General features: G+C 37.5%; 1 protein-coding gene across 1 annotated transcript in view; it reads right to left on the bottom strand.

The window, feature by feature from the left end:
* Window positions 1-1,284: 1,284 nt before the first annotated feature.
* Window positions 1,285-13,990, bottom strand: part of LOC106937284 (attractin-like protein 1) — a gene marked incomplete at both ends in the record, with an annotated part of 80,993 nt that continues 68,287 nt past the window's right edge. The window contains one exon of the mRNA XM_015018712.1: window positions 1,285-1,346. Coding sequence (XP_014874198.1) covers window positions 1,285-1,346 — 62 coding nt within the window. The remainder of the gene's footprint in view (window positions 1,347-13,990) is intronic.

A 13,990-nucleotide genomic window follows, 5' to 3' on the forward strand; every position in this document is an offset into this window, starting at 1 on the left:
AGGAGTTGATTGAGTTTGTCAGATAGTTTCAATTGTATAAACAATAGTAATTTCATTGGTCCTGCAAACCCAGTCAAAAGCAACCATAGTAACGTGTGAATGTTCACACATTTTGGTTTCATTTTCATCCAACAAACAGCTCAAACATTGTGTCACATGAAGGGACACATGAAGCTGCGCCTTGCAGCTTCTAACCTAGCAGCTTTACTAGAAACACTATCTGACAACACCTTTAATTTCAAACTGCATTGTGAGGATGTGACAGAATCTGACCCTGCTGCTGTCTGCATTTCGCTTCATCCAGTAAAGTCAGAAATCAGCTGCTGGGAGTCACTGGAGCAGCCTGGTGCACATCAAGGAAGAGGAGCTGCAGGCGGGTGAACTCAATTTAACTGGAATCAAACGGGATCGGTCCAGAATAAATTTAGTTTATGATGTTCCAACAAGCACAACTGTGGTAAATGTAACAATGTGCTTCCTATACATGCAGCTGTCCAGATGAGATTATACCTGATGATCAGGTGGTGTTCAGGAAAAAAGTCAAACTCAACTTTATGCAACTTTTTGAACCACAGTGACAGAAAATCACCCCTCTGCTCCACTACTACCGATGAAGTCTGAGATCTGAGATCATTCTGCATAACAGACTTCTGTCTAAGTTATCTCTTGTCAATATTTTCAGTGAATATAGCTAATAAAGCCTGAAAGCTGCTGTGAAGCATTTTCTCATGTTTCTATGACGTCACAGTTGTTGTGGACTCAACTTTAAAAAATATGACCTTGCACAACCTCTAGCATGGACCTGAATATTTATCTTACAAACTTTAAAATGGTGTGCTCACTGTTTTACAACCTGACATTCTACTACGGGGTAATATGAGATGTTCTGGTAAAGGATGCATAGGCTCAGTTTTTAAACTTGAACAAAAATCTTACTTGTTAAACTGATGCATCATACACACGTCTCTTGGTGTACTTTAATCAACAGCTCAGTACTAGTATTAGATCCAAAGTCCTGCTTCTGTTCAGACTCAACCCAGCCATGTTTCATTCAGCTCCATGATGTGGTTCTCTCCCATCATCTCGTTCCTATCTTGCTGCCATTGAGCAGAAGTGGACTCCACCAACACAGTCAAGGGTTTCTCCCATCTTGCCTGAGGCAGCTATAACTCTCTGAGCTCAGGTCATCCCCCCAACACTCTGCGAGGCTCTGGGACAGCACAGTTCAGTGAGGTGATGCTGGGCACTCTGCAAAGGTTCTGATGGCCACATAACAAGGCTTACCTGAAGAAGGTGACGAAGAACTGTACCAGGTCCATGATGCTGTTGTGCTGGGAGAAAGCAATCTATTGGAAACAAGACAAAAAGGAAATACAGTAAATAGACTTAAATAGTAAAATGTTATTTTACTTTCTAATCATGATGCTTTTCTATGTTTATTTCTAATTTACACATTCCCAGAAAGCTCAAAGTCACCTATTTACTAATGACTGACTTCACAACGTGAAGCAGTGGATTTACAGCATATTTAGCACGGTGAAACGTTTACAATTAACCTTAATAATCCAACACTTTTTTATCTTTGGTGAATCCTCTGAGACTCCTTGTAAAGGGAGGAGAGGAAAAGAAGGGGCAGAGCAGGCTTAAGAGGTTCTCCAGCATTTGTTCAGCAGGTAAAATGGCCTGACAGTGAAAAAGCTGCAGAAAAGCTGATTCTGGTCCACAGAGACCCTGCATTAATATGGGGAAAAAAGAGGCTGGCTGTGCATCCAGGCCTCCAATGCAGCAATTTCCATCATTCCACCTTAATAGTGTACGGAGGTATGATGAGCTCTCTCAAGGTAAAACTCAAACATTATAAACTGTCATTCAACAAAAAACAAACACGTTCAGTATGGTTAAAGGAAATTAACATCAAAGCATGGAACAAAGCAATTTTCAAATTTCTTGTTTTTTTCCTCTTCCAAACATTTTTCAGTGGAACAGTGACTCCAGCCAAAAGCTATCATTTCAATTTACAGCAGCTGCAGTCGTTAAACACAGCTATAATCAATAAGCTGTTTAGGCCACGCCCCTTTCTCTTCACCACTGCAGAGCCACAAACACGAAAACAAACTCAGACCTTTACCTGCATGTTTACCACAAGTACAGATAAAAACAAGGCAAAGTATGCTATTAATGCGTGTTATAAACATGACATGTTTTTGCTCAGGTTCAACGGAAAAGAGGATGCAGTGTATCTTTATTTAATTTTATTCAATTCAGAGCCACTCCACCTTCAATTGAAAGCATAGTAACACTCAGGGTAGGAAAACTTAAACTCTGGCTTCAGCCTATTCCTTTGTTGGTAAATTACAAGTTTCTGAAGTAGTATTTTGAATCTGGATAAATACTGGCATTTAAACATAGTCCAGTCAGAGGCTCTGTTTACAATAATCTAGACATTTAGAAAAACAGATTTTTCCTGGGTTTTCCTACAACCACAGAGTTTTGAGGAAAAAAAATACTCTAAATATTCTAAAAGAAAAAAAACTGAAAAAGAGAGAAAACGGAGACCCACTTTGCACATGGCCATTATCACTGTGTGCTGGAAAACCCAACAGTGGAGCCATTTTAAAGGGGCAGTGCTTTATTGAGCATTACTGAGTAGGAGCTGTATGGAGTGACAATAGTCTCAAAATATCTGTGTGTGTGTAAAAATATATGTGCGTGTGTAAAAGGATGTGTGCGTGTGTAAAAATATTTGTCCATGTATAATAATGGATTTGTAACTCGTGTAAGCATATTTGTGTGTAAGTTTTGATAATTGTATCTGTGAAACATGATTTGTAAGCCGTAAAAAGGAAATAAATCTTTTCCTACGCCTACAAATGTTGAACGGCTCCCAACAGCGAAAGTAGCATAGCTCACATAAACATTAGCTCCCGCTAACAGAAACATGTGAGGAGGCCTGTGTTACGTCCACCAAGGGCACAACATACTTGAGGACACGAGACAAGAATGACGGTTCTTAAACTCTCTTGAACTTTGGTTTTTTGGTTCAGCTGCTTCTGATTTTCTGTGAAGAAAAAAAGAGTTAAATGCCCTCAGTTTCCCGTGTCCCAAAAAAAAGAAAAACAAAACCCCAAAATTATTAACAGAAAGTTGGACCTGGTGAGCCGATCAAACAGAACAAAACGGTACAGCAGGGGGCCAACCCTATACAGGGCCGTCGAAGCCCCTACTAGAACCGGACTAAAGCAAAAAAGAACCTAATGCAAAAGAAAGATCGAAACTAGGACAACCGGCCCCACGAGGCCAAAATCACAATGAAAAAGCAAACAAACAAAGGCTAACAGAAATACCGCATAGCAGGCTGGAAAAGTTAGCTGCGGCCCACAGCGACAGGATGAGCGTGCACCGCGTCAAGACGCATCCCCGGTGGTGGTGGAGCGAGCGGAAGCGAGTGGAAGTGCGGAATCCCAACATGCTGAAACCCAGCTTATTTATAGGCGGACCCACAGCGTCACAAATTAACGTAATCAAATTACCAAAAAGAAATTATCCAAACTCCAAAATATTTTAACAAAAGGTCATTCAACTAAAGTCTATAAGAAAAGAAAAAATAGACAAAAATCATCATAATGTGCCCGAAGCACATAACAGCCTGACATAACATAATCTGAAATTATTAATAATTACTCGATGTCTCATTATAATCAGAGAGGAAAGCGTGCAGGAGTAACTTCTACTTACTTCTGACGACAGACCACTGGGATGAGCCGTCTTGCTTATTGCCTGCCTATTTTTCCAGCCAGTGAACCAGTGGTCGTTTTTCAGACAACCTAGTCTCCTGTACCGCTCAAAATGCACAATATGTCTATAAATAATTTTGGAATATTATAAGGAAGTGCTGAGATATTCTGTTTTCCACCAAACTAACGTATTTTCCACTTTGGCACAAGCACAGTGAGAAACGTTCAGAGGATAAAAACACTAGACACAGAGCAAAAATCAGATGACCCAGCTTTCTACTAGCATCTAAACACACCATCTACGCACAAATCTGGGAGCTCCGGAAGCGTGAAATGAATCTCAAAAATAGTTGTGCACTCGAACCTGGATCTGTACGTAACTGCAGTTTTGTGTGTGTGTATTTGGCGACTCGTACGTACTTTTTCAACATTTGTACGTGTGTCTTCCATGTCTTTTTGCGGCTTACAAGTCATGTTTCACAGATACAACTATCCAAACTTACACACAAAGATGCTTACATGAGTTACAAATCCATTATTACACATACACAAATCATTTTACACATGCACAGATATTTTTACACACACACAGATATTTTGAGACTATTTTCACTCCACAGAGCTGCACTTTCCTAGCATCCGCCTCACAGAGTAGCCCTCCTCATGATTCGCCCACTCTGCTCATTCAGACTAGCCAGAAGCAATTAGCAAACTAATACTTATCAGTGAAACACTAGTGAAATGTTAAAGAGTTAATAGAGGAGCCATGCTGTGATGAATTCCTGAAGATGGAGCTTCAGAAAGAGCAGGAGTTTTTAAAGAGACAGAGGCCCAATTTGAAGGTGTTAAATTACAATGTCCAACGTCTTTTAAGTCATATTTAATATATATGCAGCATTTAAAAAGCAAGTGGAGATAACATAATTACCTGATTGTGTTATAAAATTATACTATGAAAAAAAATAAAAACACACAGCCTTTTAGATTGAGGTAAATAAGTCAAAAGAAGAACTTTATTGAAAAGAAAAACCCAAAGAAAGAATAACATGCACATCAACCTAATGCCCCTTAAGTAACTAAAAGCTGTGAGGTTGGTTGGGGTTGTGTGTTGAAGAGCCGGTTAAAGCCATGGTAAGGTAAAACTTACCTTACCATGGGGTAAGTTACCATGGGGTAACTTGCCTTACCCCATGGTAAGGCAAGTTACCTTACCATAGGGTAAGGTAACTTGCCCCATGGTAAGTTACCTTACCATGGGGCATAAGGTAACTTATGCCCCATGGACAAGGGGCATAAGTTACCTAATGCGTTTCATTTCAGATCAGTAATTTATCACTGGAAATTACTTTAAAGACATTATAGAAGTTCAGTTGAGGCAAAAGCATGCACAGTTATTAAATGAAGAGTTCATTATTATAATCAGAGAAAGGCAGAATAAGAGCAGGGTGTGAAACACACACACAACTACATGCCTGAGAAAATGCCATAAGGACGAACAGTGACACAACAAAATCATAACAGATGGGAATTCTCAAACTTCCACATATAAACATGGAAGAACAATAGAGTGTAATTGTTTTGAGATCAGGGGTCAACTGACTGGTTCAGAGGAGAGTCTTTTTCCTCCTCCACTCCTTCCTTAAACTCGTGTTGTAATTACCACAGCAGAGAGAGGGGGGAGGGTGAGAAGGAAGGAGTGAGAGACAGAGGTAAAAGATGAGTACGACAGCAATGATTTAAAAGGACTCCAAGGACCCTGCATCTACTGCACAGTCATTATGGAAGACCTATGGTAGCCCTCTGGGGACAAGCTTAGGAGCTGTGACAGCAGCGGGCTGCCTTTTATTTCTCTAACCCTGAACTAAGACCTGCTTGTTAAAGCCCAGAATGAAAGAAAGTGCTTGGCTAATCAATAAAGAAAGGAAAGAAGAAGAGAACAACAAACAGATAAAAAGGAAGGAGGCAAAGAGCAACCACAGAGCAGGTGAAAGACACTAAAGCTAAGCAGAGACTAAGGATGGACCAAAGAGTTTATTCATCCATCTGAACCAGCTGTGTCCTCTATCCCATGTTCAGAGGATCTTACTGAACCTCCTGAGCAATTACCAGCCCAAATGCTGAGGCTTACTGGTTTACTCTGGGACAGAAGATCAGAACAAAAAGGGACTGGCTCGTTAAAGGACCACATTATTAACAAGGAAATAACCAAAACACTGCTGTTTCTAAACCTCTTTTTAATAAAACAATAAAATCTTACCAACCTATTTTTTAAATCCACCTTACAGGAGAGCACTGCAGGAATCTTACTAATACACTAGTAAATATGGCTTAAACAGCGTTTCCATTGATTTTAAAATCATGCAATTTGACATTTTGAAAATAAATCTTGATGGAAACACGCCAATTTCAAAAAACTCATTTTTTGAGAAAATATTTTTGCACTAACATGAGATGGTTCTTTCGTTCGTATCAATCGTATTAGTGTATTTTGCAAAAATGCAATGCAATTTCTTTTTGTCATTATACGAGTCACATGATCATCAATCGGATGTTACTACTTGCAGAACAGACAACTAATAATAATAATAATAATAATAATAATAATGTTTTAAAATAAAGAAAGAGAAAATATTTGTCAAAAGATTGCCAGTATAGATATTTGATATTTGGCCCCTATATTGGACAATAAGCTAACTATTGAGGCCAAATTTGATTCTGTCTGTAAGAATGGCAGTTTTTATTTTTAAGGAAATTGAATGATTTTTATGTTGATCAATGTCTTTTACAAATGTCTCGTTTTTATCTCATTGAATCTGTTTTGAGTTTTGAAATGGTGTGGTAGTTTGGTAACCTTATCATGATAAGTAAGAAGAGGTCAATGGTCACCATTAATGTCTGTACCAAAGATCACTGGTGGAGCTTTGGTACAGACAAAAAATCTTTTTTTGATTTTTTTTTTTTCTGGGGGGGGGGGATTTTTATGAGTGTTTTTGGTTGTATCTTGTAGACTCTGCTGCAAATGAATTGGCACCCAGGGACAATAAAGTATTTCAACTGAATTTAAAGACGATACTTACATTTTCTTCAATTGGATGTTGTTACTGGAAAATTATGTAAATAAAAAAAGGACATAGTCTCTCACCTAATAAGAAAAATAGGTCTAAAGACAAATTTTTAATATTTTGTTCTGGAAAATTAATGCAATTATGTAATGAAAAAGAAAAACTAAAACCTACATTTGTTCTTAGCCCTATATTTAAAAATCATTTGTTAATTCTTTGTCAATTTTTGGCAACATTATTACACTTGTATCTTTGGAGGCACAAAACTCCCATAAACGCAGAAAAATGTGAAAAAGTTCAAGGATTATTAATACTTATTCAAGCCACTATAAGTCAAAGATGTTTTATCGAGCACATGGCATCCATGTTTGCATGTTAACAAATGAAAAGTGTGGTTACAACACAGTGCATATTCATGAGGACCTAAAGACCAAAGGGAGCCAGTTGCCAAGAGCTGCCTCCACCTACATGCTATGGAAATGAATCCAGCTGCTCTATGTGTGCTAGAGGAACTCAGCTGCTTTAAACAGATGCCTGAAAAACACTCTAGCCTCAATCTACAGTGGATCAGAGACGAGTAAGAAGCCACGTTTGGCTTTTTAATGTATTACTCATCTGACTACTTTCACTGGGAAGGTAAAGAAGAAGCTTTCATGGCAGAATTCCCTCCCTGAAGATGATTTGCTTATCAAGCAGCCTAATCTGAAAAAAAAACCCTCAAAAGGTCATGAAAAAGCTTTTTTAGTCATCATCATAAATTGTTTTCGTCCCTGTTTACTCACTTACACATGTAGTAATAATAGAAAAACTTGAAATTGTTAAGTAAAACCTCAATAGCGTAACATAACTGGTCACACACCTCCTAGATTCTGTTATGCAGGAACTTTAAAAGTTTATAATCTATATAAAACTCATAAACACCTTATCGTTCACTTTCACATCCTTAAGGTAAACAAATGTATAAGATAACACTAATTGTATTTTGCCAATAGAAGATGGAAAATAAATATGATGTTTTTCACAGAGATGGGAATCCATCCACCCAGATAACTGTGGGATTCACATAAATGCAAGAAGAACTGAGGATTAAAAAAAATAACTAAATACGAGTCAGCTGAGAAATTAGATGTGCCACATTCACACCATGCTCTGCTATTCAAAGTGGGATTATTCCAGATGTTTCCATAAACTCAAGTTAAGCCGATTCAATCTAAAATCCTAGATCAAAATAGCTGCCTTTGTGGGTCAACATCATTAAACAATACAACCATAAATCATTTAAAAAATGTATCAAGCAAAAAACATTTTAATATTTTAATAAACCATTTTAATATTGCATAGAAATTTGGTTTTCATTTTAGATCAGTTTTTTTTTAAGTGCACTTGTTTTCAGACTTTCTAAAAGTTCACTTACACTTTTTACTGGAAATTAGAAGCTTGGAACTTTGAAGATTTTCATGGAACTTGACTCAGCACTTGCAAAACAATGACTATGTCCGACTGCTGAACTCCAGCATCCTAAATGGCACCGGTGAGTGGGTTAACTGGGACACAATGACAACACTACTGTAGATTATACAAGACTGAAAGACGTTTTTAACATGTTAAAATAATTTTGGTTATCCCCACTTACCTAAAACAGAAAAAATTAGGTGTCAGAAAGGGGGTAAAATGTTAGTAAAAATCTGGTTTAAGCTGTTTTACTTTGATACAGAAGGTTAAATTTGACCCTTTAGAAACATGAGAAAGGTCAGAATTATAGAAACTCCCCTAAACCTTCAACCTATTTTACCTACAAGGACTAAAAAGTAGCTGTAGCAGATTTAGTACAACCCGTCTCAACACATAAAAGCACATTTTATCTATTCCCATATCTCCAGGAAATTTGTCCATGTTGCTGATGGCTTCCTGCCTCGTTAAATGAGCAGCACTCAGCCTTTATCCTCCTCTTACGCCCTATGACACATAATACCGGCTCATTCAGATAAACCCAATACTTCCCTCTTGTGTTTGTTTGTTTGTTTGTGTGTGTATGTGTGTACTCTGATCAGACAGTTAACTACTGTTTTAATCCAATAAAGGAGACACTTTGCCGCTGACCTGATCATAGAGGGTGTTTTTGTCAGATATCTGATTAGAAGCGGCACATTACTCAATGATGGCAAGCACAGTGGGTAAATAAGTGAGTGAGCACCAAGAGGCAAATCAAATTACTACTGTCAGGAACAAAGTAGCTGCTCACCGCTGACAGACGCTTTTAATCTGCTGCTCTGAAAGTTCTAATGTATGGAGGGACATAAAGTGGTGGTAAGAAATTACAAAAAAAAAAAAAAGTAAAATTGTAGCAGTAAGAAAAGTTTTTGGCTATTGCGGAAATATTTTACCAGTCATTTATAAGAAGAGATGCTCAAAGTAGAAACCTCAGTTCCACAACGTCTGGCTGTGTGTTAATCAAGACAAAAATGCTGAGAAAAACTGGGTTATATTCCTGTTGTTTGCAGACTCAATCAATAAAACATGATTTTTATGATTAGAAATAAAATCTAGGACGTTCCCAATTTCTGAAAAGAAAAACCTAAATGTGTCAAATGAGACAAATTACAACAGTGAAATAGTGTCTTCTGTAGCACATTTGGCATTTCTAGTATTTGGTAATTACCAAATACCAAATCAAAAGGTTATTTTTTTTTATAAATGTGATCTCAACAGCATCTGGCAAGTGTCGCAATACTTAAACAGAAACAAAAGGAAACGAGAGAAGTTTCATTGTTCTGGAAAAATAAAAACTTTACATTCTGAAAGTTTATATCACAATATAATACATCACAAATTACTTATGCAATTATTACTTAAGCAATTATGGTAATTTGTGATGAAGGAAACATCTCAGGAAAACGTCCTATTCACACAACGAATGATTGTTAAAGCTTCAGGTAGTCATTTAAAGGGGCAGTATCCTGTTTACCACATAGTGTCATTTTACAGCACAATCAAGTCACTATGTTAACTTCAGTTGTTAAAAATATGTCACGTATCACTTAAAAGAAATTTAATGTCATAATTTAATTTAATGTCTGGGCTGCACAGTGGTGCAGTTGGTAGAGCCGTTGCCTTGCAGCAAGAAGGTCCTGGGTTCAATTCCTGGCCTGGGCCCTTTCTGCATGGAGTTTGCATGTTCTCCCTGTGCATGCGTGGGTTCTCTCGGGGTACTCTGGCTACAGTTCAAAAACATAACTGTCAGGTCAATTGGTTTCTCCAAAATTGTCCCTAGGTGTGCGTGTGCATGGTTGTGTGTCTTATCTGTCTCTGTGTTGCCCTACAACAGACTGGTGACCTGTCCAGGATGAACCCCACCTCTTGCCCAGAATGTTAGCTGGAGATAGGCACCATCAACCCTCCTAACCCCACTAGGGATAAGGGTGTAAAGAAAATGGATGAATTTAATGCCTTGAAATTAGGCCTCTATCTCTTTAAAAACTCTTCCTTTTCCTGAAACTCCACCTTCAGGAAGTCATCACAACATGGCTCCTCTATACAAATGCATAAAAATTGTGGTTCAAACCACGCATTGGGTTTTTATCTCAAGTTTTTAAATAGCTGACTGATTCAGATTCTGATTTATTCGTGTCTCAAATTGGCGACTGATGTTACAGTAAGTATACAAACTAAGGCAAAGTATCAAAAAATAAAAACAATAAAACATACCAAAAAGACATCAAATACAACATCTACCTTGTCCTGCATTAAAAAGAGAAATTCCTGTAGGAACAAAAGAGTGCTTGTATCTGTTACTTTTTATACTAAGAAGTCTGAGCCGGAAACCTGAAACTTTGCAAGCTTTCTTAGACAAAACAAACTTTGCTGGCCCTTTTTTTGCAGGTACTCTGAATAGCAGGTAAATCTTAACTTATTATCCAAAATAGTCCCAAGATATTTGTAGTTTTCTACTGTCTCCACTATCTGACTTTTAATTACTGTTTGATTTGCGTTGTGGGGCTTCTGTCTAAAATCAATGCACATGTCCTTTGATTTCTGTACATTTAATAAAAGACAAGTTTTATCACATCAGTCAACTAATTCATCGGCCACAAGGCCGTGGGCATGTTCATCATCATGTAGAAGGGAAGCTATCACCAAATCATTTGCAAATTTTAATATTAACCTATTATCATGCTGGCTGCAACAATTGTCTGTATACCAAATATAAAGAAGAGGGGAAAGGACGCAACCTTGGAACGACCCGGTAGGCAATGATATCTCTCTAGACATGCATCCATTCACTCTCACTTTCTGCATTCTGGATGTTAAAAAAAATCAAGGATCCAGCCCACCACATTGAAATCTAAATGAAAGTTGTTACGAAGTTTATCAAAATATAGGGCTGAATCGTATTAAAAGTTGTTGAGAAGTCTACAAGTAACTTAGCAAGGTTTTTATCTCCAAGATATTTAAAAACACAGTTTAGTAAAGTGGTAGTGGCATCCTCTACTCCCCTGCAGGCAAACTGTAACGGATCCAGTAAATGTTCAGTCTTGGTAAGAAGATCTTTCTTTATCAATTTTTCAAAAGATTTTATGACAAGGGAAGTCAGTGCAACAGGTCTAAAATCATTAAGAACTTTTGGGTGACTAGTCTTAGCCAAAGGAATCACAATGGACTGCTTCCAGAACCTTGGCACCCTCTGTTGGTTAAGTGACATCTAGAAGATGTAATAAAAAATAGGAGCCAACTGTTCCGCACAAGAGGAGAGCAGTCGACCACTTATATTATCTGGCCCTGGGCTTTTTCTAACCTTACAGCGTTTAAAAGATTCATCCACAGAAGTAACATCAAAGGGGATATGACCACACCAAAGAAGTTTGTTTTTCAGATTTAAAATCTCATTACTAAAATCAGAAGGATCAAACCTAAGGTAAAACATGTTTAACTCACTTGCTAATTGGTTATGAAAATTAAAATCAGGAAGAACCACCCTTCTGTTGCACTTAATCTCTGAACCAACAATTGTTTTTAAAACATTCCAAAATGGGCCCAATCTATTATAGGCAAGGTTTTTTTCGAGCTTTTCCTTGTAATTCAATTTTGCCTTTTTTATGTCATTCTTAATTTCCCTTCTAAGCAAATTCACCTCATTGAGGTTTCCTTCACGGAATGCTTTCTTCTTTTTGTTCAACAGATTTTCAACGATTTTGACACCCAAGGTTTACTATTAGGAAATATTTCCAATGTTTTTTCCAGGAATCACACAGTGTTCACAGAGTCACATAGCTACTAATAACATCTGTTAAATCATCAATGTCACTACAAGAGTCCTTAAACATGTCACAGTGTGTTATGTCAAAGCAATCCTGCAGGTACAGTTTGGAATCATCAGTCCAGTTATTGATCTGTCTAGTGATGATTTTACCTCTCCTGAGGGCAAAATGATAAGCTGGTATAAGTTGCACACAATTGTTGTGCCTGGTGGGACAGGTGACATATTGATAAAAATCCTTATGAGTTCTTATTAATGAACAATGGTTAACATCACCGAGGATAAATACAGGGGTATCAGGACACTTGGACTGCAGCTTCTGGGTCACTATTAATATGGACTCTGACACTTGCTCCTCATTGGCTCTTGGATGAATGTACACAACAACGATAAATATCTGGGAAAATTCTCGGGGGAGATAGCGAGGCCGCAGAAACATGGACAACAGTTCAATGTGTTTAGTCCATAACTTCTCTCTGATCATAACAGTTTTACACCAGCGTAAAACTGGTGTAAAGTTTTACACCAGTTTTACACCCCCTCCTTGTGATTTGCCAGTAATGCCAGCATACTGGTCCAGGCATACTGGCACGCCAAATCCCTTAATAGTCATTTCCATATTTGAGTCTCTATCTGAAAGTCAGGTTTCTGTAAACGCCGGTAAACATGCGTCTCTGAATTCATGTTGAATTTGTACTTGCGCTTGGAGCTCATCCAGTTTGTTGCAGAGAGATTGCGCATTGGAAAGAATGGTGGATGATAATGGGTTGCGAGAAACCCATTACCATCCAGTATTTGAGTAAAAAGACAGCTTCAAACATGAGATGTTTGAAATTTTGAGCAAAACATTCCAAAAACAGTGTGTGTGATGACTGTGAGAGTGATAATGAGAGCTGAGGTACAAGCTCAGCGTGACAGAGCCGATAAAATCCTGTTCCAGCAGAATGACTGACTTAACGCCTCGTTCTGCTTTTCAACATTCCCGACCTCAGCTGACAGCTAGGCGCCAAGAGGGAAACACTCACCAGTCCTGTTGGACTTCACGTGAATGGCTGGCTCATAACAAAGCTGCATAAAATCCAGCTTTATTTCATGTTTTCACTTGGTTTAGAGCGCTATGCTGGTGTTCACATGCTTGACCTTTATTTAGAACTTTAAATTCATTAGAAATGTGACAGTGTAACGTATATTATAAAACTTATATTAACTTAAAACTTATATTACTTGTTATAACATTGTTATAACATTCATCAACAAAGTTTACACAGGTGATAAAGACTATTATTTATGTGTAATTCTTTCACTCTGTCAAAAGTAAGATAGCTCCCAAATCTTCCATTTTTGTTTTGAAGGTTTCATAAAGGCACGATGTGAGGAAGAAGTGGGAAATATCTTTAAAAAGAGACGGATTCACTACAGCACGGATGAATCTCGCATCGGATTTTGCACTCAATCTCAGCTGCTGAATCACTCTGAAGCTGGAAATCCTCGGCTGGAAAACAGCCGACAGATAATTTATATTAGGCTATACATGTTTATATGTATAGCCTAATATAATATACTGAATAATATATATTATTCAGTATTAATCATTATTAATCTGTGTCATTATTAATCATTTATTTGTGTTTGTATATTTATATAAATATGCATTGATATTACTAAATAATTTATTAAATAAATTATGAACGGCTGTGTGCTTTGTAAAATGCTCATCATACATTAATTTCAGAATATTCTATTCCTATTCTATTGTTATAGCCACTAAGCATATTTAAATATGATGAACTATGTATTAAAAACACAATTGTTTATAAATGTAGCTTTGATAGATGTTTGAATAAGGTTTCCAGTAGCAAAAAAGCATGTTATGATCGATTAAATGCGCTGATACGTCATTATGCCTGCTAAACACATAACGCTGAGTGGAGTGGTGGACC

The sequence above is a fragment of the Poecilia latipinna genome, unplaced genomic scaffold (genome assembly GCF_001443285.1).
Source record: "Poecilia latipinna isolate Pla-1442-1.1 unplaced genomic scaffold, P_latipinna-1.0 Scaffold2311, whole genome shotgun sequence".
Lineage (NCBI taxonomy): Eukaryota > Metazoa > Chordata > Actinopteri > Cyprinodontiformes > Poeciliidae > Poecilia > Poecilia latipinna.